General features: G+C 38.8%; 1 protein-coding gene and 1 pseudogene across 1 annotated transcript in view; one reads left to right on the forward strand and one right to left on the reverse strand.

Annotated features, from left to right (window-relative positions):
• The window catches only part of LOC107581623 (actin filament-associated protein 1-like 2), a 40,072-nt gene extending 23,872 nt beyond the window's left edge, over window positions 1-16,200 (forward strand). Inside the window, exons 5-19 of the mRNA XM_016267250.1 lie at window positions 7,003-7,114; window positions 7,330-7,403; window positions 8,758-8,937; window positions 9,028-9,105; window positions 9,235-9,319; window positions 9,733-9,828; window positions 9,913-10,124; window positions 11,661-11,806; window positions 12,108-12,222; window positions 12,457-12,645; window positions 13,053-13,332; window positions 13,487-13,660; window positions 14,303-14,490; window positions 14,849-15,001; window positions 15,794-16,200. Of these exons, the coding sequence (XP_016122736.1) occupies window positions 7,003-7,114; window positions 7,330-7,403; window positions 8,758-8,937; window positions 9,028-9,105; window positions 9,235-9,319; window positions 9,733-9,828; window positions 9,913-10,124; window positions 11,661-11,806; window positions 12,108-12,222; window positions 12,457-12,645; window positions 13,053-13,332; window positions 13,487-13,660; window positions 14,303-14,490; window positions 14,849-15,001; window positions 15,794-15,820 (2,109 nt within the window). The 3' untranslated portion in view covers window positions 15,821-16,200. The remainder of the gene's footprint in view (window positions 1-7,002; window positions 7,115-7,329; window positions 7,404-8,757; window positions 8,938-9,027; window positions 9,106-9,234; window positions 9,320-9,732; window positions 9,829-9,912; window positions 10,125-11,660; window positions 11,807-12,107; window positions 12,223-12,456; window positions 12,646-13,052; window positions 13,333-13,486; window positions 13,661-14,302; window positions 14,491-14,848; window positions 15,002-15,793) is intronic.
• A 656-nt stretch (window positions 16,201-16,856) lies between these two features.
• Window positions 16,857-22,445, reverse strand: part of LOC107581624 (von Willebrand factor A domain-containing protein 2-like) — a 7,207-nt pseudogene continuing 1,618 nt past the window's right edge.

Genomic DNA, 22,445 nt, shown 5'->3' on the forward strand with positions numbered 1-22,445 from the left:
CACATGCAAAGTATGTTGCAACTGTTATTTCTATGAAATTATGTTGTCTTTGCTATTCTGTTAAACTATAAAATAGTTTACTGCTTATCCTATTTTGGCACAATCCCTAAATTGAACTTGAGTAGTTTTATTAAGTGCACCCATCTCACATGAAATTGAACTATGTCAAATATTCTGCCTGCCTTCCTGCTATAAATACCTATGAATTTGATATGGTAATTAATACTGAGACACTAATTTGGGCAAAAAGCACTAATGACTTGTTTAAGACTTGAATCTTAAAGCTGAGGACTTGCAACTTGACTTGGACTTGCCTGTCTTGACTCGAGACTTGACTTGGGACTTGTCTGTCTTAACTCGGGACTTGACTCGAGACTTGAATGCAAAGACTCGAGACTTACTTGTGACTTGGAAAGCAATGACTTGGTCCCACCTCTGCTAGAGGGCACATAACTCTGAAGTAATGAATTTAGGTAAATGGGTGCAGAGCCAGTGGTGGTTTTGTAGGCAAACATTAATGCCTTGAATTTAATGCGAGCAGCTACTTGTAGCCAGTGCAAATTGATGAACAGAGGTGTGACATGCGTTCTTTTCGGCTCATTAAAGATGAATCTTGCAGCGGCATTTTGGATTAATTGTAGAGGTTTGATAGAAGTGGCTGGAAGACCTGTCAAGAGAGCATTGCAATAGTCCAGCCTGGACAACCAGATGGCGCTATTTTTGACACTCGCGAAGTTTTGGATCTGTTCCCGAAACAGTCAGAGGAAAGCCTCTGTGCTTCACCAGGCTTCATTTGCCCATCACTAGGCTAGACCACTGATTCGTCAAACCTGCTTTCGTGCAGTCCGTGTTCTTCTGACTATTTTGTAGTAAGTAACGAATATGCTTCGGGGAAATGTATCGGAGTAAAAGTATACATTTTAATTAAAAAATGTAGTGGAGTAAAAGTAAAAGTTGGCTGAAATATAAAGACTCAAGTAAAGTACAGATACTCCCAAAAAATACTTAAGTACTGTAACTATGTTTTATTACTTCGTTACATTACACCACTGATTACAAGTAATGCAAGTTACATAATCAGATTACTTTTTTCAAGTAACTAGTAAAGTAACGTATTACTTTTAAATTTACAACAAAATATATGAGTTACTTTTTCAAATAAGCAACACAAGTTACTTTGTTTTCCGATTTATTGACTGACCCTGTGTTGAGAAAAACTGGGTGAGGTGCAGAGGCACTTCCTTCAGCCTGAGTGAAAGGGTGAGAGTAAAATGGTAACAAAAAGTAACTCAAAAGTAACATTCTTTCCATAAAAAGTCACTAAGTAATGCAAATAGTTACTTTTTTATGGAGTAACGCGATATTGTAATGCATTACTTTTAAAAGTAACTTTCCCCAACACTGTAAATGCAACACTATACATAATCTAATGTTAGAGTTGGGCGATACTGTATTGATTAGTCACGCTATATTTGCAATGATTTTGCTGTTTGTGCAGGAAATTTTATTCTATATTTATATTATTAGTAGTTTTATTTTCTTTACTAAAGAGTGTTCTTTCTTTTCTAAATGCCTCATTAAGATGCTTAAGTTTGTCAGTTTGTCCTGAGATGACAGAGAACAGGAAATCTAAGTGGAGACAATAAAATGTTATGTCAGCTTTTTAGACGTCCTGGCTTCTTAGAAACGCATCTGGAGGACATAGTTAGACACCTTAAATGGACATATATGTTGAATATGCATTATGATTGGATCAAAGCATCCGAAATTGATGGAGGTATAAATGTTGATTTGGGGTGTTGCCTCTTTGTCACATCTGTATGACCGTTGACCATTTCTTGCAAGAAAATAAATCTTCAAAAGACTTTTGTCTCATACCTTTATGGAAATAGAAAATTCCCACAACACTGTTGTATTGCACTTTTCAGTGCTTTTCAATTAATTGATTCAAAATTCATATTTCAATGATTCAGTAATTCATGAATAATTATTTGCATCATCACTAATGAATGTTCATGGAAGTCCCGACGTAGCATTTTTCATGTATTAAAATATTTAAGTTAAATGGATGTTGCTTAATATTTCTTTTATTGGTTCATGTAAAGGTGCATAATTTAAAATATTGCACTTTATTATTATTGTTGTTGTTGTTGTTGTATTTTATATTATTATGCTATTTTTCACTGTGTGAAAAACATGGCATCATTATTTTTTAACCATTTGTACTTTATTTTACTTGCATTAAATATTTGGATTCTATTTAATTGCAGTTTGGTTAAAGAAGCCATTGCGGAGTAAATACATATTGTAATGAATATAATCAATATACATATAGCTATGTATGTCATTTTATTTAGCTATATCGCCCAGTCCTATCTCCTATTCAGTCTACAACTACAATGCAAGACACTGTGGTCCTGCTGTCATTTATTATCTGCTGTTTACTTTCAGTTTGACCACATATTTGTTATGTTTCTGTTTCCCACGCTCAAAAAATGGCTGTGTTTTTGTTTATAAGCCACACACAAGCCAAATAACTAGTCCTGTAGGCCGATAATGAAGCCTGCCTTGATTAAAAACAGTAATTGTCATTGTTCAAATGATAGAAATAGAAGTAAGGAAGCAAAAAGTGTGGAGTCTCTTTGCTGAAATACTTTGTAGCTCCTGTATCTGCTGTGGGTGTCTGTGAGTATTAGAGCTCTCCAGTGAGAAGACTTTGAACTTCAGACCCATCTGCGGGGTGCTGGAGCTGATTAGCAGCAGCTGCACAAGCGATTGGGGAGCTGTTTATAGAGGCTGGCAAACCGCGGTTAGAGCACGGACACGTGTGCATGTGCATATGTGTGGGAACGAGAGACAGTAGACGTGTTCACACCTATTTATTGTGTTTCTCGCATTAGCTGTTGACAACATGCACAAGATACAGTTGCTTTAATTGACTGTTTAGAACATTAGATTAATTTGTGCGTTTAATAACTGAAAAGGAAATTCTGTCATCATTTACTCACTCTCTTGTTGTTCTAAACCTGTATGACTTTCTTTCTTCACTCCAAAGGAGATATTTTGAAGAATATGGAAAACAGTGTACAGTGGATTTTGAAAAAATATCTTTTGTGCTACCGAATCTTCTTCCACACTTTCCACATTGGCATCCATCTCCAGTGCTTCCTCTGCATCACGTACCTGATGTGCATTTGTGCTCTTAGGCAGTCTTGAGTAAGCAAGTCCAAAGTGATCCACTTTTTGGAAAGCCCGTCATCTGTCTACGAGGCTTCCACTTGTCACCGCAAATGACATATTCCAGGGTTAAATTGCGGTTGACGGTGAATGCAGAGTTCCCCCTCACCATAGCCGTGAAGAGGGCACCCCTGCTATTAACGTAGTGCCCTGGCATGGCCGTCCATTGACCCATAGTGATGTTGTAGCGCATGAGGCAACGAAGGAAATCATCATAGGGGCCGTTCCTCATGACATACAGGTTGTCACCGTGAGCCACCATGCAGTGTCCATAACTTTGTGGCTTAACTATAGTGGTGACCAGCGTCCATTCATAATTTTTAAGTGCATATTCATAAATGTCCGTAGTATCCGGTGGCTTCCAGAAACACACAAATATCCTACACCTTGCAACTGCACTAGCCGCTGCAGCCACAGAACGAGGCGCGTGCTTGGAAAATGTTCATGCACCTGTGGAGACATCACACACTTCTACTGAGGACATGATCCTTTTGTCAAATTCACCTCTGATGGCGTACAAATGTCCATCGTGACCCACCAGGGTAAAGTTATACATGGACTGCTGAGAACCATTGAACACACTCCATGTGTTGGATTCTGTGTCATAACAGAAGCTCAAGTCAACAGTTTCCTTGCTAACTCCTCGCACTCCTCCAACGATATACAGTCGGTTCTCCACAACAGCCACCCCGGCCATAGAGGTGCTGGCATCTGTTGGTAGATCAGTCAGATATTTTCAAGCACCCGGTTTCTCATCAAGGTAAAACACCATCCTGTAGCAGTCCTGCAGAATCTTCATAGATGGCGAATGAGTCCCTAGCGCAACAAACAACGCTGGTGAAAACGACTCCACATAGCAGATCAGCTCCGCTGGGACTGCCTCGAGAGCATCTTGCACATCGCTATAAGCATCACGGATGAATACTGCAGCACTGTGAAACAACCTCCACAAGCCGTACACCGCTGCAATGCAGTTGTTGGTATCAAGAAGGTCTATCAAGTGCTGAACCAGGACGTCGACTTGGAGGAAGGCCGCACACTCAGCAGCCTCCACAATCTCGTCTGGGTCTCGTATAGCAGGGCGCTCACTCCTGGAAACCGCCATGGCGATGAGGAAACCCCTGGCTTTCAGGCCACCCTGCAGGTGGAAATCGTTCAGCTGACTGTCCTTCATCCCAGAGCGGAAGAGAGCACGGAAATACTCACAGTTCTGCCGTAGGACGGCCCTGTCTATGGTGAAAACGCTTTCTTCAACCCGTACTCTCAGAATTCCAGTGAATCTTCACCTTGTTCTTCACTTTCGTCCCTGCTTTGACCCAAACTGCAGGGGGCCCCATAACACCTCTATCCTGCCTGTCCGTACCCAGATTACACTGTTCATGAACCATAAAGTTAGACTTCGAGTTAGTGTTTCTGTAAGCAGAAGTGTGCAGACACTGCAGTCTCGCAGTTATGCTGGACTGAAAATAGCAACACACTAAAATAGCATAGACAGACATTTGACAGACTTCAAAATAGTAGTGGGAAATTATCAGCACTAATACTGCAAAAAAGTATATCCCAATATAATGCTGAATTCATCCAGTTTAAATTAAGTTGATTTGTTTAAACAATTGAATTAATTATGCTGTTAATTTTTTTCCAACAGTAGGCTTATAATGATTCAAATAAAGACAGAAACCCATAAATGAAGTGATGACAGTAGTTCAGAAAGCCACTCCTGTTTTTAATAAGACTAAGAAGATTATTTTCCTTCAGTACCCTCTCTACCTCATAAGTGTTTTGGCCCTGGTGAGTTACTTTTTTTTCTTCACTGGATGTTTGGCATGGAAACAGGGGGATTTTCCATGTTCTGGGTGTTCTTTTGGTCTCTTGCCCACTTGCATTCTTTGCTTTTTGTCCCAAAGACTGGTGCTTTATCATTATTTATGCCTTATTCTTGAAATGTTTCCTATATAGACTACATTTTTCTATCAAAATTTTACTTTTTAGGGAGAAGATGGTGTGATTTGTGGATTAGAATAAGAAAACAAGTCTTGGGTGGAGTTCAGTCTCGACAGAACTGAGATTTTAAGATTTTTCTTTTGTCACACTGACTTTTATGTCCAATTAACAGCATATGAACAGATCCCACTGTTGCCATGTTGATTCTGGGATGTGGACATGGTCTTGAGCTTCAGTCAGAGTTTTAAGCTACCCCGAAATGCCTTCACTTTCTATTTAATCATTGTCAGATGCCTGAGGACTCAGCACACTGTTTTCTGTTTCAGAGATTTTATGTTGGGTGTCAGAAGAGCGAGGGCGGGACGAAGTGAGAAATGTGGGGGTTTTGATTTGGGGTTGATGTGAGAAAAACAATACTTTCTACACAGTTCAGTCAGCATCTTCCTCCTCTGTTGGGCTGCACTTATTTTCCCACCAAATGGTCCTTTTACATTTGAGATCACATTGTGTCTTTGACTCTCGTTCTGCATCGCTTATTGAAGCTGAGCCTCTAGCAAGCGTTTGCATTCAACTGTGTCCTTGACATCCAGTTGTTTATATACATGCCTTGCCATCACTTAGCCTGCCTGTTCACCTCACTTCTGCCTTTGAGAAGCACAAGCACGTCTTGTTAAACAGGAGGTTTCAATCCAGCCACTTAGTATAAAGTATAATGCAAGCGAGAGGAGATTTTCCCAGCAGTCTGTCTGTAACCTCTTGTCATCAGTCAACTTAATGGTTCACAAGCTACCGCTAGCCCTAATCAGCCCAAACACAGCCAAGTGTGTTTTGTGTGGCATGAGAAGAAGATCAGTGTTCTATTTGCCCAGGGGCTGTCATTGCATTGTGGGTATCAGTGGGGAATTTAGTAATGTTATGAACTGGCTGATTTGGGAAACCTCATCGCTAGCTCCACACCCTTTTAAAACCATTACTCCTGCAGGCAAACACATGTGGAATTCCTTTTCTAGCTGAGCAGGGCTAAGGTCAGGGAGAGATCAGTTTCGAGGAAGAATCCCCCTTTGGTCAGAAACAAAAGCCCACATGAAAGACAGGTGCACAAGCTCATCTCTGGAGAGTCCCTCTATTTGATTAATTCCATGGGAGTGTGTTAGAGATGTTCAGCTTGGATACAGTTCCTGTGTTGGTGTACTTTGCACATTGTATTTATTAAGTGTACTGAAAAGATCAGCATAAATTTCCATGCTGGATCAGGCATGGGTTTATGATGGTTTATTTTTTGTCTAGCTACAGCATAATCATGCAGTTAAGCAGCAAAACTTAGGTAGTAAAGCTAGTCGACCAGCATGGTGTGGTGAAGCTGGCTGACCAAGGAGGTCTTGCCTCTTATTCCTTTATGAGTTTGTAATACACATCCCTGATCTGATATTATACTATCACATTAGATTACAATTAAATTATTAATAGCAATAAAATAATTATCCATCTATTTGTATATGTGTGTGTTGGTGTAATTTTGTTTATAATTTACAATATAATAATATGCAGGAATTAATATCATATAAATACTTTATTAATATCAATAATTGTTTAAATATTACATTATTAATATTTTGTATTTTATTACTTTCATTAAAATATATTAATTTGCTCCACCTCTGAACAGTTGGTTGCAAACTCACGTTCAGGAGAGCAGCATCCGACATATAACAGCATTTTCAGTGGGAATAACATAAAAGTAGAATTATTATTCAATGAAATAATCAGTATGTTGACATAATTATATTATCTTTCTCTTTTTTCTCATTCTTTCTATTTCAGTGCAACATGGGAAGGGAGCCATTTCCTCTTCCACCACCTCCTGCTCCTGCGTCTATAGAGCCTGAAAGTTACTATGAAGATCCACAGCCCTATGATCCTATAAGCATCAATGGTACGTCTTGAATTGGGTCCAAAGTTGACCTAAATAGAAAATATCTTCTACTGTTTATTCTTTACTTTGACGTTCATGTCAAGCCATTTATAACCTGGTTAAAAAAGGATATTTCCAAAGATTAGGTTAGTGATTTGTGACTTCTCATTGCGTTTGTCCTACGAGAGGTAACCTATGGTCATTGAGTGCTCTGTTTTAGCTTCGTCCCTCTGTAGTCTACATCTTTACTGTGATACAGAGAAGCCTGCGGGCAGGGAGCACAGAAAACAGTGATGGTCTTTGTTCAACGGTAACCGGTACTCTGGCACTGGACATGCAGTGACGGAACATTGACCGTGAGCCCAGGAAATGGGGCCAAAAGTGATGGGGCATTTGGCTGGGGTTGCAGAGTTCAGCCCAGCGAGGGGACAATCATTTACAATATTTTTTGGCAGATGACGTCTCTTCTTGGTCAAAGGATACAGAGGCATTAGCATGCAGCTGTGCTGTGTAATATCAACACACAAAGGATGTGCATGGCCAAAATCTGAGATGTTTCGGCAGCTGATATCAAGCCAAACCTCATGGTTTAGGTTGAATGACGTGAATTTCTAGTTGGATACGTTCTGACAGTGATGGAGCCCTAAAATAATACAAGCAAAGGTGCTGCTGGTTGCATGAAAACCACAAGACACAAATATTTAGTGCAGGCCAAAATATGAGTATTGAGTTTATGCAATAATAGTGAAAATTTTTCATACATCAAATGCACTTAAAAAGTATTTACTCTTCCTGTTTCTTTCATGTGACATGTAAGCCACATAAGGTTTCACTGTCTATAGCTTCTCACCTGATCTTTTTTTCTCTTCCTCCCTTATTGCATTTCCCCTTTTATTGTCCTCCTGTGTTTCTGTAGATTTTGGGTGCTTTGCCATCATCACAGGGGTCAGGAAGCGCATAGAAACTTCAAACAGTGTGGTCTATGCTGTGATCACTCGGGGTATCTATCTCTGTTTCTCCCAGTGAGTGAATTTCTAGTTGGATACGTTCTGACAGTGATGGAGCCCTAAAATAATACAAGCAAAGGTGCTGCTGGTTGCATGAAAACCACAAGACACAAATATTTAGTGCAGGCCAAAATATGAGTATTGAGTTTATGCAATACTAATGAAAATTTTTAGACATACATCAAATGCACTTAAAAAGTATTTACTCTTCCTGTTTCTTTCATGTGACATGTAAGCCACATAAGGTTTCACTGTCTATAGCTTCTCACCTGATCTTTTTTTCTCTTCCTCCCTTATTGCATTTCCCCTTTTATTGTCCTCCTGTGTTTCTGTAGATTTTGGGTGCTTTGCCATCATCACAGGGGTCAGGAAGCGCATAGAAACTTCAAACAGTGTGGTCTATGCTGTGATCACTCGGGGTACCTATCTCTGTTTCTCCCAGTGTACATCAGGAGAGAAAAACAAACAAACAGCACTAACTTTATAGGCTGCGGTGAAGTGCACGGATCTGAGAAAGCCTCTTTGTGTAATGCAACCTTAAGCCTGCAAACTTTGCATGTGCTTGCTTGAGAATTTAGCATTAGTGGAATATCCACAATTTTTTTATATTATTTTCAAAATAGGCAGTGTATGATTTTTTTATGCTACTGTGTTCAGTGCTACAAAAGTTCAAAGGATCAGACTCCACTACTGGATATCAGTCTGCTGGGCTGCAGTGTTGTCTACAAAGAGAAACAAACTAAAAGGAAAGAACACAAGCTGAAAATAACCCCACTGGGTGGAGAAGCCATCGTTCTCGGACTGCAGAGCAAAGAGCAGGCTGAACAATGGCTAAAGGTGAGGGACAATGGGGCTTGGCCCATATGGATGAACAATCAGTGTTCGGTTTGTGCGGACATAGTTTATAGTCTTTCATCTTTTATCAAGGTTATTCAAGAAATTAGTCCGAAAAATACTGCAGGATGTGCTGATGTAACAGACTCTCCAACACTCATCTGTACTAAGGTATGATAGGTTGAGGTTTATTCTCTGATTGATTGATTTATGTAAGAAACACTCTCCAATTTTGGGTGGATTTTTCATAAAATAGTCACTGTATCCTGTTAAGCTTAAATGTTCTGCCTTTTCTGGCAGGGTGAGCAGAGCGAGAGATACTCAGTGGCATCTGAGAGTGGAAGCAGCACAGACAGTCACGCAGAGAACCTGGAGAACAAAGATGGTGAGAGTGGGCCATTACAGCTATTCTTTTAGGTGTCTGTTTGCTTGACTACACTGGAAGTGACTTGAAGTTGTCTAAACTGGTAGCGTTGAAGATGCATGTCACCTCAGAATGTTGCTTAACCCTGGACCAATCAGATTTTAGTTGCAGACTTGACTACAGTATCAATACATTGCGTTAATAACTTTGTATACCAATTTATTTTCAATAGAAATACATTGATATAAGAATAGAAAATGCATAATGACAATTAGAAATGGGGCAGCGATCAACTAAAGTTGTGACACCTAAACAGGCACTTCCAGAGAAGAATTCCAGAGTAGATTTCACAATATTACTGTTAATACTGTACTAGCTGTATAACTGTAATTGTGTGTTTAATATTTACCTTTCAATTGTCATTTAAACTTTAGTCAAGAAGAAATACGGCAAGTTTAGTAACCTTATGAACATTGGAAAAAAGAAGGTTTCCTCTTTGGAAAGTCCGGAGAAGAATGTGGATACATCAGGTAACCAGGCAACAATATTTTTAGTTTATACGTTTTTAAACTCCCACACAACCTACCATTTTCATCACCATCTCTTTGTTCCAGGCTACCTTAACATCCTGGTGAACACCCAGTGGAGAAGCAGGTGGTGCTCAGTGAAGGACAGGCAACTTTGGATCTACAATGACAAAAGCAAGAGCAAAGTGGCCCAGCAGCCACTGTCTTTGGAGGGGTGCATGGTCCTGCCAGACCCCAGCCCTGAGCACCTGTATTCATTCCGCATCCGAATGGATGGAGAGGAGCTCGCAACCCTAGAAGTGAGTTCATCACTAACTAGTCCTGCATAGCAAGACTTTTGACTGTGTAGCTTATTCCAACCACTTAGATAGGAAGTGATCGTCTGAATGACCTATAAAGCATTCAGCCACAGTTCTTTTTTTTTCTATGTGCCGTTTAGAGATCTGAAAGATATCACAATAATAGACCGTGGGAAATAATGTGGGAAGTCATTAAAAAAATATTGAACAGCAAGAACAGCAGTTATGAACAGTCATACAGAAAGCACTAAAAACATTAGTGGAAATGTGTTTAGGTTTTGTAAATTTATGTCCATCCAATTATTTCACATACAGGAAACAAACAGAAAATACAGTTATATACAACTTGTCATCTAGCTTGCTCGCTACTATCTCAAACAAAACTCAGAATATCTTCCAAAGTTGGTGGTGTATGACATCTGTATAAGACAGTTATTTGATACAGTTAAGAGCAGTCTACAGTAGACTTGGACGCTGCAGTAAACCGAAAGCCGGAAGTCTCTGATTAGTAATTCTTTACACTCTCATGATGAGCCACTGTTTTTCCCAGTCTCAGTGTCTGATGCCCTCATGTATCTTGGCATCAGTCCAACAGCCTGAAAGAGATTTCTGAGAACTCCCCTCTCTTCATTCAATTCTGGTGTATACAGCTTTGCAAGATTCACAGTTAATATTTATGTGCTACACAAACAATATACGCTTCCAAGTTATATACACTACTGTTTAAAAGTTTGGGGTTGGTAAGATTCATTAGTCTGTATTGTTTTTGAAAAAAACTCTCTTGTGCTCACCAAGCTGAGTTTATTTGACCAAAAATATAGCAAAAACACTAATATTGTTTTCTATTTTAATATTTTTTTAAAATTTTCCTGTGATGGCAAAGCTGAAATCTCAGCAGCCATTACCTGAGTCTTCAGTGTCACATAATCCTTCAGAAATCATTCTGATATGATGATTTGGTTCTTGAGAAACATTTCGGCTTATGTTGAAAACAGTTGTGCTGCTTAATGTTTTTATGGAAACAATGCATTTTATTTTATTCTTTGATGAATAGCTTTTCTTGAAATAGAATATTTCTTTGAAATATAAATCTTTAGTAATAAGTCTTTTCTGTCACTTTTATTTAAACTGAATGCATCCTTGCTAAATAAAAGTATTAATTTCTTTAAAAACAAACTACAGACCCCAAACTTTTGAATGCAAGTGTATTTGTATTTCTTTGTGTACAGTATCTCTTTTGAGTTACTGCTCATAAACTTTTCCTGACCTCATTCTTGAGTTGTTTATCATCAGTTTTCAGCAAGACACTTCTCAGTAAACAAACACAGAGGGGGAAAATGGTAAGTTCTCAAAATTACTTCATAGGATAGTGAGGATTCAGTATAAACTTCAACGTGACTGCCATCTTCAGGCCAGAATGAAATCAGTGTGCAAACTGACCTATTAGCAGATAATTTCACCAAGGCCTAGCTGCACCTGTTAAGGAATATGAATATCTCAGGGGGTATGATCAAATATCCTCCTCTTTCCTCTCAGGCTAAATCCTCCGCTGACATGGGCCACTGGCTCGGGCTCATACTGTCACAGACAGGCACCAAAACAGACCCGGAAGATCTCACCTATGATTATGTGAACTCTGAGAGAATATCCAGTATTGTCAACGCTGCCAAGACGTCCATGTAGTAAGCTACTTCACGTACATCAGTTATTAAAAAAAGAATAGTTCACACAAAAATAAACATGTTGTCATATTTTACTCACCCTCATGTTGTCACAAACCGGCATGGGTTTCTTCCATGGTGCACAAAAGGAGAAAATTTGAACAGAAGCCTATGTGCTGAGACTGTAAACTTCCAAAAAAACAACAAAAAAACAAATGTACCATAAAATGGCCCATATGACTTGTGAAATATATTCATAGTGATATGATCGATTTGATTGCTTTTTTGAAATTTTGGAGCCCGATTTGTTTGTATTTGTCAGTCTAATGCATAGGAGGTACTCAGAGCCCAACACATACACAGACAGCCCTCCGTCAGACCCCCATACTTGTGATGACATATACGATGATGTGCCATCCACAGAGAACGAACAGGAGGTGGGTGAGACAGCCTTGCCATGCTTTTGTCGTAAATCTACGCCACCCACTTTCATGCAGTTGTGTTTATTCTGAGTCATAGACTCAGTATAGTGGAAGATTCACTAAGCATTCGGCCAAAAATAATACGAGTTACAGGAAGTCATTACTGTGACAGTGTTGTGTTTTTGTAACTCTGCCGGCCATCCAACTTCAATAATGTTTTTCTGATACTGTTACTCTCTCCGGCTATAGGAGGTTCAAGAGGTTCAGAATGGCAGTGAGGAGGGAACAGCAAGCGGCGAGGAGAATGGGAAGGACAGAGTGTATCTGGATCTGATCCCGGTTCGCTCCTTCCTGCACACGAGCTCGGGCAGAGTGTCACCACAGACAGAGCTCAGTCCCTCATCTGCTCCCCAGGATGATCAGCTACACTCTAAAGAGGTTAACATTATCAAATGGAAAATGCATGTTAATAGATCTAATCTTGAGCATATGTATGTTTCATTTCTTTAAATTTACTTTGTATTTTTTTTATGTAAATCTTTTGCAACATAATAAATGTCTTTACTGTCACTTTTTAAGACATTTAATGCATCCTTGCTGAATAACTTATTTTAAAAAACTTACTGACCCCAAACTTTTAGTTTAGATAGTGTAGGCCTATTTATACATTTTTGCCAGTACGTGCATCCCCTGGTAATTAAATCCATTACCTTGGTGTTGTTAGTGCCAAAATACAGATATTTATTTAGCAAAAATTATATAAAATGTAATACAAAAACATGTAAATATACAAGTATTTTAATACAAATGTTTAAAACCTTCTATACTATTCGTTTCTAAAACAGATTGAAACAAGTGAAACCTCATTACCGAGCAGCACAGAGAACCTCGACCCTCCACCAGTTGCTAATAGAATGGACACAGATCCATCTCCAGCCCCAAATCTGCTTGTCCAGACTCAAAGAATCAGTTTCCTTGGTCAGGAAAGCCAAAAGAGGGCCTCTCCCACCTTACTGCCATCCCAAACCCAAACCCTACCCCAGACGCCCCAGAGTCCGTCCACCTCCAGAGGAAGAGCTGCCAGCACAGACCGATTTCTCGAAAAACTCAAGTTCTCTCCAGCAGGTGATTGTAAAACCATCAATTGTAAAACAGACCTACAAAACTTTTATTTATTTACCCTGCTGTGCTTTTCCCAGCCATGCACTCAAGTGAGCATACCTTCAGTATTTGAATGTAGGACATGGCTCAAAGCTCCTACACATTCGCTCATGTTTAGCAGGCCCGGGGTCAGTTGAGGTGAAATTAGGGAAGAACAGGACGGAGGCCGATGTGCGGCGTTACACAGACGAGAGAGACCAGCTGGACCGAGAGAGGGAGGAGGTTAAAAACACTCTGGCCACCCTGAGGAAAGACAGACGAGAGGTGAAAGAGGAGCTGAGCTCCTGCCAAGGTACTGCAGTTCCACCTAATAGTGATATTTGGAAATGCCCATGTGTTAAGAGGTAGTTTCCATCATAATTAACAAACACTCATGATGTTCCAACTTTGTATTATTTTCTTAAAATTTTCAAGATGCAATTGGAATTTTTACAGGTGACCCTGGACCACAAAACCAGTCATATACATCATCTGCAAGCTGGATAAATAAGCTTTCCATTGATGTATGGTTTGTTAGGACAGGACCATATTTGACCGATATACAGCTATTTGAAAATCTGGAATCTGAGGGTGCAAAAAAAATCAAAGTATTGAGAAAATCACCTTTAAAGTTGTCCAAATTAAGTTCTTAGCAATGCATATTACTAATCAAAAATTAAGTTTTGATATATTTACGGTAAGAAATTTACTAAAAATCTTCATGGAACATGATCTTTACTTAATATCCTAACGATTTTTTGCATAAAAGAAAAATCGATAATTTTGACCTATACAATGTTTTTTTGGCTATTGCCACAAATATACCCCAGCGACTTAAGACTGGTTTTGTGGTCCAGGGTCACATATATTACTTGTTAGTTGTGACATACTACAACACAACACATGTCACTCTACATGTAAAATGCTAATAAATGCTTTTGATTATGGCTCATAGACCCCACTCAGCAGGCCTCTCTGGAGGCTCGTCTGAAGCAGATGGAGGAGACGTGTCGTGAGGCGGAGCGCCGGCGAGTGGAGGTGGAGCTTAGCCTGATGGAGGTGAAGGAGAATTTGAGAAAAGTGGAAGCAGGACCCTTTACACTGGGCACCACGGTAGATAGCAGTCTACTGGAAACTTCAACGGTTAGTATGACAACAGCAAATCAAAATTTTAGAAATGTAAAGTATATAAAAAATAGAAAACAGTTATTTTAAACTGTAATAATATTTCACAATGTTAATGTTTTTACTGTGTTGTATTTTTGATCAAATAAAAGCAGCCTTAGTGAGCATAAGATAGTTGTTTCAAAAACAAATGTACCTACTCCAACTTCTGAATAGTAGTGTATAATCTGTTGCAAAACCAAGTGAGCTGACTATCTGACATAAGCATACTAAGTAGTACAATTCAGAATAGGTAAGAACTACATAAAAATGGTTTTTTAATGATTGTACTCTGAGCGGCACGAGTCCGGCTGACTTATATTGTTGTGTATTCTAGCCCAAGATAGCGCCTGTATCCAGCCCTGCTCCAAATACACCCATCAGCAACACCAATAATGGAGATTCACCCATCAACTCCGCCACAGCGCTGAAGAACAGACCCCTGTCCATCATGGCATCCAGCAAAGGAAAAGTTCTGCAGAAGGCCAAGGTCAGAGTCCACTTGTGCATCCATAGTCCTAATAGAGAGCTTAGTTTGTTGATAATTTAACATTTATGATTTATAGAAATACGTTTCTCAATCAAAGCAACTGTACACAGAAAAGTACTAATTAACATATTTTTTGCATAATTCCCTGGCATTCTTTGAAGTACATTAAAGTATGTGTATAACGGTATATACACTATCATTAAAAGGTCTGGAGTTGGTAAGATTTTGTAATGTTTTTGACAAAAGTCTCTATTCTCACCAAGGTTGCATTTATTTGGTCAAAAATACAATAAAAACGGTAATATTGTGAAATATTACTACAATATAACTGATAACTATCATTAAAAAAAAAACAAACAAAACTTTTATAGCTTTCTATTTAATTTTAAAATGTATTCTCTGATGGCCAAGCTGAATTTTCAGCAGCCATTTTTCATTATTCTTTGAAAAGAAAGTTCAAAAGAACAGCATTTATTTGAAATAGATTTTTTTTTGTAACAAAGTTCATGTCTTAGTCACTTTTGATCAATTTAATGCGTTCTTGCCGAATAAAAGTATTAATTTCTTTATTTAAAAAAAGCTTACTGACCCCAAACATTTGAACGGTTGAGTATATACAGTATAATAATGGTATATGAATATGGTTATCCAAGTTACAACGGTATTACTATCTGAAACCATTACCACCACAAGTGTATTCAATCATATATTGATATATATATATATATTTTTTTTTTTTTTACAATATTTTCCTGTGTTATTGTCTGAGCTTATGTCATTCTCTCTCTGCAGGAATGGGAGAAAAAATCCACAACCTAGTGGAAGGGAACAGAGAGCGCAAATTGACTTTTTAGCCAAAGCTCAAAGGACTGCTAAGGCAAATGCTTCAGGCAGGGAGAGAGAGAGAGAAGGAGGGTGTGTCCAATGACCTGTAGGCTCCGCCCCTCTGAAACATCAGCCTCCACTAGTCCCTGCTTCTCTGCATTCAGAGGCTCAGAAGGTACTGGTTACATGCAGGCAGCTGATCCAAGACAATATTTTCTGTTCCCTGCCAAATAACGCCACTGGACAACAATAGATTTTAAATCTATTCAAGTAATTTTTATGTAAGAGAAAGGAAGGGAATAACTGAAATAACTCTTTCAGTGGTGTGCACATTATTTGATGGATGTTTCACAAGCTTGAGAAGAGACCAAAAAGCTTCGAGAACCACTATTTTTAGATTGAAACATTTAGATTCAAAACCGTAAATCAGCCATTTGGTACATTGTAGCTTGGTTCATGTATGCTGGTAACCAAGATGTGAATATATATTACATATCCATTCAGTGTTTTTGATTTGTTACTGTACGCTAGCTGAAACATGCACTTTTTATTCAAATAAAAGTTTGTACTGACAACAATTCATATTTATGCAAAACCAGTAGTTAAGAACCAGGCACTCTGCTTTGAAATAGAAGAAAACGGCATTTTCTCCAGTAGGTGGCACCAAAACATCACTAAAATACTATAAAGTATTTGAGAGACTAAAAGTTCTGGAAAAAATGTAATAGCTTTACAATAGACAAATGCACCACTGTAGTTAATACAAAATAAATATAGTCAAAAAATTTAAGCCTCTAACATGAGGCTTTCTGTAACAAGGAGTTTTCAATATGACAGATCACAAGCAGGTCCAAATCTCAGACAGAATACATGTTCATAAAGGGTTTTCAGTGCTGAATAAACAATAAAAAACAGCATCAAACCCCTTAAGATTGATCACAAATTTAAAAAAAATCCTCATTTAAGTCACAAATAGCATGTACAAAATTCATGAGATAGATACACATCCCGTTTGAAGTGTCGCCTGGATTGCATGTTCATCATCATCTTAAGTCCATGTTTATAATGACTTGTAACTCACATTGCTGAGCTGTGGCTCTGTCTACATGTGTTTTCTCTTTATCTGTGCTGTGTTAGGGACACATGTCTTCTGCGTTGCTCCCTATAGCGCTGCAGCAGCTCTTTTTCACTCTTGTGCTGACGGTGCCTCAGGCCTGCAGGTTTAGGAAGATCTCCTCTGGATGGCTTCTCTCTGCTTCCTGAAAAACAAGTTCACAAAAATACATTACTCAAAACACTTAAACATACCCTGCTGACCCCTTGTCCATTCTAAAAACACCAAAATTATGACCCATCCGGCAGGCACAGAAAATTGACAAATCATATTGAGCACTGACATAAGCAGATGTGTGAAGCCATGTTACATCATGTTCATAAAATGGTTTAAATAATCAGGATTTACACGGCAAACAATCAGTTTCTTTATTCAGTATTTTACATTTACATGTACATACTTTTATCCAAAGCGACTTACAAATGAGGACAACAGAAGCAATCAAAACCAACGAAAAGGGCAATAATATATTTTAGTATTATTAGAAAACAAAAATATCTCAACAACCTAAAATTAGGTGAAAAATAATACTTGTTTTTTTTTCAGATACTACATCTTGATTATTTATTATTATTACTATTATTATTATTCATTTTTTTCTTAATTTTTTCATTTTATTAAGCATGGAAATTAAATGTATAAACTACTGTTTAAAAGTTTGGGATTGATAAGGGATTGGGTTTGGGATTATGCTCACCAAGGCTGCACCACTGATTTGATAAAAACTACAGTAAAAGTAATATTATGAAATATTACAATTTATTAACTTTTCAGCAGCCATCACTCCAGTCTTCAGTGTCACATGATCCTTCAGAAATCATTCTAATATGCTGATTTAGTGCTTAAGAAACATTTCTTATTATTAATTTTTGAAAACGGTTGTGCTGCTTAATATTTTTGTGGAAACTGATCATTTTTTTTAATTCTTCAATGAATAGAAAGTTCAAAAGAACAGCATTTATTTGAAAGAAAACTCTTACATACTTATACTATATATACTCAAAAAAAAAAATTTATATATAATTTTTTTCACTTGTTTAAATGTTAAGGATATTTAGCTATATCACTAAAAAAGACAAAAATAAGAAAGTGTTTTTTTGTGTGCAGAATTTGTTATTTATTATGAAATGATCATAACAACACTTTTCTGCTGCTTGTACACTGTAATGACTAAATTGTGAAATAACTTGGAATATTTATATTTTTTGCCTTAGATAGGAAAGTAGTTAGATTGGATAGGAAGTGAAGAGGGGACAGGACCAGGAATTGAACTCGGTTTGTCTGTGGCGCAACCACATCTGTCACACTGCAGGATTATTCCACTGAGCTGCGAATAAGCTAAAAGTAAACTAAAAATGTGGAAAAACTAGAATGAAAACACCTATATATTTGTCAACTACCAACCATTGTCCAAAAACTAATTAGTAGTTACTGGTACTGACGTGTTTCGCAGTGTGGACCCTTCCAACCTTGGCATTCACAGCGGTAGCTGCCGTTCAGCAGCACACAGATGCCATCATTCATACAGGGGTTTGGACTGCACAGGTTAACAGCTTTTTTCACGTCTGAAGAAAGAGGAACAAGTTACAGAGAGCAACACATGACTGTAAATACATCAGAGACGAAAAAATGCTTTCAAAGAGGAATATTTGTGCTCGTTGATTCAGCTCATCACCTGAACACACCATCTGTACCAGCACATCCTCAGAGTATTTCAGGTCATCGTATGAAGGAACAGAGATCATGTGATCCTCAGAGCCGGTGATGCGGAAGAGAACCTCCTGCTGTATGTCCCCGATGCCGACCACAAACACTGACACTCCACTATCCCGGATCTTCTGGGCGGGCACCGCTGCATCTTTCGCACCCGTCCCATCAGTCAGTACCACCACGGCCTTGTTGACTCCAGGCCGCGCTCCTTTCCCCACCGTCAGGCTTTGGGAGAGCACATGGAGCAGGGCTGAACCTGTAGAGGCCTTCCCACCCAGAAAAGCAGCGTCTCCCACCGCCTTCAGCACAGAGGAGCCCGAGTCATACTTGTCCAGGTCAAAGACCGTGACGGGCCGCCTCCCATAAACCACCAGTCCCATCTGAGCCACATCTCGATTGATGTCGAACTGCACTGAGGTTCTCCGAACAAAGTCTTGAAGGTGGACGAATTTCTCCTTTCCTACACCACTGGAGGCATCCAATACAAAAACAAGGTCCAAAGCTTGACCCAGACAGCCTAGCAAAGACAAAAAAGGGCTTTAGTATAATAGTTAAAAAAATAAACTGAAAGAAAAAATGTTTCAGTGCTTTAGCTTTTTATTTTTGTAGAAGATTTGCAGTTCTCCCAAGAACCTAGATGTTCACTTGAAAAACATGAATACATTTTCAAAATGTTTTCACAAAACTTTTGCGTTTCCGTGTTTGTTCACAAAAGTTTTGTTTCCTAAAGAAACTTGTGCTCACTTGCAAAACATTTGCAATCAAAACCTTTGCGTTACCCTGAGAAACTTTGCATTTGTTCACAAAAGTTTTGCGTTCCCACAAGAACCTTTCAAGAACCTTTCCCACAAAAATCCTTTGCATTACCTTTACAAATGTCTGCTCGTGATTACTATTAACATTTTTCACAAAGTCCCTTGAAAAACATGTGCCCTCTCAAAACTTTTACCTTTGCTCGCAAAACCTTTGTGTTCCCCCAAGAAACTTAAGTCAGTCCCATTGATTACTGATTATGATTTGAAAATCAAATTCTTTCTACATTTTTCTTTGTATTGGGGTTATTTTTGTCTTTTTCTTTCAGCAGCATTATGTTTTGATTAAGGTCAATGAATTATCGTAACGATTCCAATTTTTTATCTTCATTATCATTGAGTAAATCAAAAAACTCTTCATTAATGTGCAATGTTGTCAGTAATTTTGTACTATGAGATTAGTGCTAGGCATACAAACTACTTTGATGGCGCTTTAAGCAGTATCACTACCCACTTAAATTATTCCTTGAGGAACAACAATTTCAGGACTTTACTGAGGACTTTAGTGGTTAAAATGATGAACTGCTGGGATATCTACCCTGGTTGTCGACACTGCAAATTTTGGCTCTTAGTTAGGGGATCTTTGCGCTCAATCTGTCGGGTGACTGGTATTTGATGGTGTGCTGGGGGTTCCCCGTGATGTTGTTTATTTCAGCCCTCATCTCTTCTGGCGCTACACTGATGATGAAGATCTCCCTGTCCCGTGCGTACTTCGCTGGCTCCACCACAGGGTCCACTGACGGCGTTCCTGTGAGCAACACTACCACTCGCGGCAGGTCGTCCTGAATGTCGGCGAACACGGGTGAGCTCTGGAAGCCGTGGCGTGTGACATAGTGAAGGGCGTTTCCAGCCTTGGCCTGCCCACCTCGATACTGCAAGCCCTCAACAGCCTGGATCAGCTTTGCCGGGTCTCTGTGCTCCCCAATTTTGGCCTCGATCTTCACGTCGCTTCCATACTGGGCCAACCCCATCTTCACAGGGCTGTCAGAACTCAGTACAGCCTGCATGAAACGCTTCAGGAAGGACTTGAAGCGCAAGAAACCCTCCAGAGTAAGTGCAGAGGAGCCCTCGAGCAGGAAGAGCACATCCACGGAGCAGTCGAAACTTAGAATGGGAGCTGGAAAAAGAGGATACGGTTAAGAGCCGCTCTGACTGACATACAGTACATTTGGATTCCTTTCTAAGATCTAAAGAACATGCTTAACATTCCACTTCTGCATTATCTCATGTTTATTTTAGAGTTTAGTTAAGATCATGTGAGACAACATTGTTAAAGGAGAAGGGAATAGGACTCGACTCTCCTTTATCCATTAAGATTTTCATAAAATGAAAATTCTGTCATTAATTACTCACCCAAACCCATAAGACCTTTGTTCACTTTCAGAACACAAATTAAGATATTTTAGATGAAATCTGAGGTCTTGCGGGTTTGGAACGACATGACGGTGAGTAATTAATGAAATAATTTTAATTTTTGGGTGAACTATCCCTTTAACACATGCAAAAATGCATTTACGAACAGCATAAACAAACAAAAAGATCCATCTCTCACTCTGCAGGTAAGTGGGGTCATCTGGTCTAACCCCTGCCAGTGATGTCATTCATACTGACAGACAGAAGGAGGTTATGCGTGTCATCACGTTCTGATTGGCCGGATGATTCTATGTTAGTGTTACAATGGAACTCATGGGGACTGATGACAGCTTCTATCTCTGAATCTCATTTAAGAAACTACCTCCCCCATCTTGAAAATATGTCTGTGTATCTTTGTGTGGTCAGAACCAAATCTACACACATTTTACACCAATTTTATGCTAATGTTTTTTGTACGATTGTTTTTGGAGACTGCTGTGCCATTATTTAATTATGGCACTGTTATTGCAATATAATTAATTTATTCCTCCCTAAATAGAACATATATTTCAAAACAAAACAAATGTGGTTGGTCACTTTACAATTCTTTGACAGAATATGTTGCAACAGGGGCCACGTTATGCTGCCTGACAAAAAAAAAAAGCTCTAAAATACTATTTTACCTTATTTTTAAAAATTATTTTTAATTGTAATATTTTTGTAAAATAAGTGAAGTGAAGTGACATGTGGCCAAGTATGGTGACCCATACTCAGAATTAGTGCTCTGCATTTACCCATCCAAAGTGCACACACACAGCAGTGAACACACACCGTGAACACACACCCGGAGCAGTGGGCAGCCATTTATGCTGCGGCGCCCGGGGAGCAGTTGGGGGTTCGGTGCCTTGCTCAAGGGCACCTCAGTCGTGGTATTGAAGGTGGGAGAGAGCGCTGTACATTCACTCCCCCCACCTACAATCCCTGCCGGTACGAGACTCGAACCCACAACCTTTGGGTTATGAGTCCGACTCTCTAACCATTAGGCCACGACTTCCCACACAATAATAACAATAATAAAACAATATAATAATAAAAATTTGTAGTAGTAGCATTATTTTTGTTATATATATAATAATAATAATAATAATTGTTATTCTTTGATATATATTATTTTTAGTCACACCTTTTGCTGCTTTGACAATGGCAATAATAATAAATATTCATACAATAATAATAATGATCATCATCATAAAAATATTAGTATCATTATTATTATTATTTTAATAACAATTTTGTGACTGCTTTTGTTGTGTGTATTGACGCTTTGGCAATATTCTACAGTATGTATATCAATCATACAAGTCTTTTAAGAAATTAATTTGATAGTTAAATTTAGCTGCACAAGGCAACACGTTAGCAAGGTTTCTGACTTGGAGGGCATTTGGAGAGGAGAACAGAGTGGTATTAGCTCATAATTAGATTGTCCCTTTCATCTGAAGGACATAAGTCCTCTGAGGTATATTTCAGTCAGCCATGACCCAACCCGAAATCTGACCCCCACTGTAACGTGAGACCATGAGCTGTTTATGAAAACTCCCCCCCCCCCCATGTGCACCCACCCACACCCTCC

The sequence above is a fragment of the Sinocyclocheilus grahami genome, unplaced genomic scaffold (genome assembly GCF_001515645.1).
Source record: "Sinocyclocheilus grahami isolate Dianchi unplaced genomic scaffold, SAMN03320097.WGS_v1.1 scaffold36.1, whole genome shotgun sequence".
Taxonomy (NCBI): Eukaryota; Metazoa; Chordata; class Actinopteri; order Cypriniformes; family Cyprinidae; genus Sinocyclocheilus; species Sinocyclocheilus grahami.